This window comes from Abramis brama (genome assembly GCF_963993115.1).
Source record: "Abramis brama genome assembly, chromosome: 20".
NCBI lineage: Eukaryota > Metazoa > Chordata > Actinopteri > Cypriniformes > Leuciscidae > Abramis > Abramis brama.
This window is the reverse complement of record NC_139982.1, coordinates 33,272,669-33,278,779: the sequence shown is the minus strand read 5'-3', so window position 1 is coordinate 33,278,779 and position 6,111 is coordinate 33,272,669. Positions and strand designations below refer to the sequence as shown.

Here is a 6,111-nt window from a genome sequence, read left to right as displayed (position 1 = left end):
CAAAGGCTACTGTACCAAATATTAACATTGATTTTCTCAGGTGTTCAAATACTTATTTGCAGCTGTATCATACAAATAAATAGTTAAAAAATCATACATTGTGATTTCTGGATTTTTTTTTTTAGATTATGTCTCTCACAGTGGACATGCACCTACGATGACAATTTCAGACCCCTCCATGATTTGCAAGTGGGAGAACTTGCAAAATAGCAGGGTGTTCAAATACTTATTTTCCTCACTGTAAGTGTTTGTTTAATTGGGCTGCAACCACACCCTCCAAGATTTTAGACAGAAATGAGAGATTTGAGATTGGGCGATAATTTGACAGATTTTTCACATCAGAATTTTTCTTTTTTAAAACGGAAGTGACCGCAGCAGTTTTAAGTGCTGCTGGCACCTCCCCAAATGACAAAGACCCATAGTGTCAAAGACATATAGTGTAAATGTATCATGCCAATTTCATAATCAATTCAAAGTGGTCGGTGTCTCCACTGTGGTTATTGAAGGTGAAAGAGAGCGCTGGTCATTCAATCATTCACTCCAACCACTTACAATTCCTGCCGGACTGAGACTCGAATCCGCGACCTTCCGGTTACAAGTAACACTCTCTAACCATTAGGCCACCACTGCCCCATTATTAGCTGTTGTTGCTCGTTACACATAAAAGGTGTAGGTTTTAGGTTTTACTTCTTCTTCCAAAGTCATTAATTAGACATTCACTGCTGTTGTATTTTGTCTGAGATAGTTGGTCCAATTCACACAAAATTCATTTGGAAACTCCCATGAAAAAAGTTCTTAGAATTCAGAATCTGAAGGATATTTATCCCAGTGCCAGTGATTATTTAGTTTTTAAGCAATTCAAGAGAATGGTTGCATTATAGCATTCTAAACTTAGACGTAATTGTTCCATTTACATTTACATTTATGCATTTGGCAGACGCTTTTATCCAAAGCGACTTACATTGCATTTCAGGGGACACATTTTACATTCTTATCAGTTCTTGCTTCCCCTGGGACCAGTTCCTGTACCAGTTCCAGTTTGAGAGGGTGTCCAGGGTTCACTCTGCGTCTGATATAGTGAAAACATCTAATGCAAATCAATTATTAAAGAATGATTAAAAAGGACAAAAAGCATTTCTTGGTTGATTTCAAACATCCTCCTTTACTGTTTACTTTTTAAAGATCACACAATCTGGGCAAATATGTTGTTGAGATCAGACGTATATTTATTTAGAGTGCACATGCTTAATTTGGTTGGTCTTGACATCCATATCAGTTGGAAAACATTGATTATTGCTTCATTTTTACTTTACATTACAATACAGTAACATACACAACAAAAAGGGCAATGAAAATCAATTTCACAAGACACAAAGAGAATCCAAACTCCAGTGAAAGTTGAACATTTACCTAATTTTATACACTTTTAAAGATTTCAGTTTAAAGAGTGTCAATAAATTGATAATACCAAGTTCAGGCATAATTTCAACTGATCTGTAACTCTTTGTTAATTTCGTCTTTGGCACTTTTAATTTCATCCAGAGTCTCCTGAAGTTGAGCAGCGGTTTCTCTCATCTGATGAATAAATGTCAAAGTTTCTGATTTAAATTCGTCTGCTTTTTTATTTTCTTTTGCATTCATTTCAGAGATCTCTATTGAATCACAAACAATACTGTACACATCAAGAGCAAGAAATAGAGCTGAGAATAAGGTAGTTACTCTCCCAACCATCTTAAGAGTTTTGGCAGCTTTTGCGGCTGTTTTGCCAATTTTAGCAGTTTGCAGTACAGTTAAAAGTTTAGTAACGCTCGAAACGGTTTTCACGGATCTCACACTTGTCATTATTGCCTTTTTTTTCACAGAAAACTCTTGCTCTGCCTTCTGAAGCTCTTCTACGATTTTAGAAATTTTATTCAGATGATCAGTCATTGGCTCGATTGTGTTCTGGAAATCGCTGATGATATTCTTAATAGTTGCACGTAGATTTCCCTGCAGGATCATGTTTGTGATGTTCGCTGTTGCACCTGTTACTCCTCCAACTACTCCGACTCCAACACCAACAGCAGAAACAGCCAAAGAAATACCAAATGTGAAAAATGCTAAACCCAGACCCACTAGTGCCGTGACTCCTCCAGCCGCTCCAACACATGATCCCACTAAACTGCTCACCGTAGTGGCTTTGTGCATGCCTTCAAGATAGTAAGTGATGTCTTTCAGTTCCTTTATTTTGCTATTGAGTGTTGAATGGTTTTCCTCATATTCGGAGTTCAGTTTCTCAATGCTTCCTTGCAGTTCATCATTAAGAGCTTCAAGTTTCCTGAAACATCAAAACGTCTGTTTAGGAGAAGACAGCACTGGATATTTGCTTAATCTGTTTTATGATTTTACCATGTATCACCACAAAGAACAAATATTCTATTGATCATTATGCAATTTATAATGGTCATGTTTTACTTTTGCAATATGGCAAACTAACAACAACACTAAGCTAAAAATGTGTAGAATAAGGGCTCCTTCGTTATCAGTCGTTAATTCATTAGCTAAGACTGTTCTCCAGTATTTCCCATTGAATCATTGCTTGTGTTGCACGAGCGCCCTCTACTGGTGGAACCCGCCCAATTCACCCTTCTCAGGGAGTTTGATTGACAGGTGATCTGACCAATCATAATCCGCCATCCGCCGAACCAACGCAATTGGCTGGACTGGAATAAATTTGTTTCATGCACCATTATATAGAGGTCAACATGCATGATAATACATGTTTTAATCAACCTTTAATCATTTAAACAAATATTCATTGTTTAGTTTATCATTTAATAAATGTATTTTCTTTCAACTAAAGTTAATATGTACAACATTTGATTTGAATAATATTAGAAATTTTGAAGTTCAATCAAATCCTGTAATAACTATAATTTATAGTTCATGTTAGCTAATGTAGTTAACTAATGTAAATGTAAATTTATAATTGATAATCCATTAATTATAAAGTAAGATCAAGTCAAAGCTTTGAACAGAAATACTCACTGCAATGACATCGACATCTCGTCCGGCTGATTCATTTCACCTGTGAACATTAAGCATTTTCAAAAATTACTTTAATTATAATGAAAAACTAACAATATACAGTGCTTTATTTTTTCACCATAAAACAGAGATTTTAATAATAATAATTCATTACATTTATATATCGCTTTTCTCAGCACTCAAAGCGCTTTACATAGAAGGGGGAATCTCCTCAACCACCACCAATGTGCAGCATCCACTTGGATGATTTTATATCCAGACAGGCATTTCATGCAAGTCATTTGTATAGCGCTTTTTAAAATAAAACTCCTTGATTTAAAGGTGCCATGTGTCATAATTGAGGTAAAAATATCCAAAAAATAAACTACACGCATCAAAAGAATGAGAAGAAATAAGGGCGATGATGTCATTAAAAAAATGACAAGTTATAGTGCTGCAGAGATATCAGCCTGAATTAGCATTAGCATTACTAGCCACAGCCCGACAGGTGTCGTAATACCAGTTTCGGCCATGGGAGGCGGTATGCGGGCAACATAACCACCGGCCAAACATGCAATACACGAATAACTCGCACGGCTTGTGGGCGTACTTGAACCTGATGTCAATCGTGTGGAAAGTACAGCCCACTACTACATTCAAATAAAATCTGATAAAAAAGGAACAGAACCAGAGTAAACATTGGCACTGCTTTCCATCGCTGGAGACAACTAATGGACATGAGAAATGAGGTTCGACTCCGAACTTGCAACATTTCTTTTGGATTGGTAAGTAAGATGCTGTTAGTATTTCGTTAGAAGTTTGTTTTATATGTTTGTGTAGTTTTTTCGGGAAGTTATAACATAGAAATGTATCGAAGGCTGTTCGATAAACGTATATATATAATGTTCATAAATACAGTATTGTAATATAGTACACATATATAGCACAATCTCTATAGCTCTTTTTTTCTTGCCAACTACGTGACCTATATTATGTTTATTAAATGGCTTTCCTGAGGTAAATCTGACATAATTGTTCTCCAGCTGTGTTATTGACCTCTTCACTGATAAAAAACACTGATTGGTCGATATTATGTATGAGGAATACATTTTGGTAAGTTGTAGCCTACCGTATCTTTCAACAGTGTTCGTGTTTTTTTACTATTAGTAGAGATGATCGGTTCACGTGCGCTAGGGATCTGTCGTGTAACATTTACAAGCGCCAAAACGGTATTTATTGTTTGAATTGCGTAATAAAATTGACAGAATCTGAGAGCTGAGATTTTTTTTATATCATAACTAACCTGCTCTGTCTAGTCTGTCGGTCTCCCTGTCCTCTTTGCTTCGCGATTTTTCTGTGCGTGAGAAAAATGGATGTGTGGCGAGAGCGTGTGAAAAGTGTCAATTGCGTGTGTCTCACGGTGAATGCGTGAGAGTTGGAAGCTCTGGTTACGTTGGCGCTAGCTTGGTCAACATCAGCGAATGCTGTCTGTCAAATTAATGTAATTCAAACTAACAATAAAAATGTAATATGAACAAAACGAATATGAACATATTCACTGGTAAAGGTGAAGGGGAGTAGCTTGAAGATGTCATATTCATACTCTAGAGTAGACCAACTCACTTTCTGGAGGTATACTGCCCCCATCTGGTATGGAATGTGGAGTATGAATTTTTTTTTTTGACACAAGGCACCTTTAAAGCTGCTTTACAGAAAATGTCTTCAATAATTAAATATCTTAGTGAACAGGAAATGTCATCAATGTTAGAAAAGGAATTTAAGTGTAATTGTTCAAAGCTGAAGTATGTCAATTGTGTGTCAATGAAAAAATAAATGTTGTTAAAACTGATTTTCAAATATACCAGCCATCATCATCAAAAAAAAGAAAAGAAAAAAAAAGTATTGTGAAATGATTAGCATGTGTTTGTGGCCCTATCTCAGTGCCTTAAAAATATTTTTTTTATTGAAGCACAACAGGGCATGCTGTCAAAACATCTCCAGGATCCCAAAAATGCGGTTTTAAGTCACATATTTCAGCTTCAACAAATATTGTATTTGGAGTCCTCCATATGCGTTAAGTAAATAATTTAAATCAAACTCACCTGAAATCTTTAAAATCTGCTGGGCAGAATGTATGAATCTCACAGAAGAGTTCAACAGTTTCCTGTGCCTGCAACAAAATAATCTAATTCAATAAAATAAACAACAAAAGCGAAACAATGTAGTATTTAAGCAATCAAAATATATAATCATCCATGTGGTCATCCATCAAAGACACAAACTGACTGGAAATAGAGAAGTATGAATATTCCCACCGGGAGCGAGTGAAGAGAGATCCGCTCTGAATACGGCTCGATTTATGTGCTCTTGTCCCTGCCAGCTTAGTTTAGATATGAGTATATAGGGAACTTGGCACTCTCACATCTCTAAAATGCTATTATAACATTATCATTTTCATCTTTGGGGTTTGGGAAGTTGCTTGGACACTGTTCACTTTCTCTTTCACTCTATGTGATGCTTTCCTTGAATCGTAGCTTTTCCCGCACATTCAGAGTGTCCTGAAACTCTTAAAACGGATGTGTTAAAAACAACACAACCTGTGTTATATCTCAACACACCTGTGTGTCTAGTTGAGGACAACACATTTTGTGTTACTTTCAACTCAACCAGTGTGTTATTGATCTTAACACAGGGAGTGTGTTAAAATATTTAACACTAATGTGTCATAAATCACACAATTTGTGTCATAGATCTGCTATTTTTGACCAGTTAAATTGAATGAAAAAATATATATATATATATTAAAACTTAACTGCTACATTTTCACAAAGTCAACATTCACATGTCATTTGAATTTCATACAGACATTTTTAAACAATTTTATATCTTGGATTTACAAAAAGGTTTTCTTTGTAGGAAATCATGTGAAGAGGTTTTACATCAGCAGCATTGCTCACATTAATAATAATAATAATAATAATAATAATAATACTACCTTTTATTTATGGGCGCCTTTCAGGGCACTCACGGACACCTTACAATATAGAACAAGGCAATAAGTACAAAACACATCGATGCTACACATCATACAATCATTTCATTAAA

At 35.5% G+C, this 6,111-nt stretch overlaps 1 protein-coding gene across 1 annotated transcript; it reads right to left on the bottom strand.

Annotated features, from left to right (window-relative positions):
* Positions 1 to 1,256: 1,256 nt before the first annotated feature.
* Positions 1,257 to 5,170, bottom strand: LOC311071304 (uncharacterized protein). The gene is made up of 3 exons (XM_084095655.1): positions 5,109 to 5,170; positions 3,028 to 3,067; positions 1,257 to 2,317 (listed from the first exon to the last, which is right to left on the bottom strand). The coding sequence occupies exons 2-3, from the start codon at positions 3,060 to 3,062 to the stop codon at positions 1,486 to 1,488; spliced, it is 867 nt and encodes a 288-aa protein (XP_083951781.1). The 5' UTR covers positions 3,063 to 3,067; positions 5,109 to 5,170; the 3' UTR covers positions 1,257 to 1,485.
* Positions 5,171 to 6,111: the final 941 nt, after the last annotated feature.

Bases quoted from the DNA above. Each gene is read 5' to 3' on its own strand.
- LOC311071304 (XM_084095655.1), bottom strand. From the start codon at position 3,062: ATGAATCAGCCGGACGAGATGTCGATGTCATTGCA. The intron at 2,318-3,027 runs GTGAGTATTTCT...TTGATGTTTCAG, and splicing joins GAGATGTCGATGTCATTGCA to GAAACTTGAAGCTCTTAATG.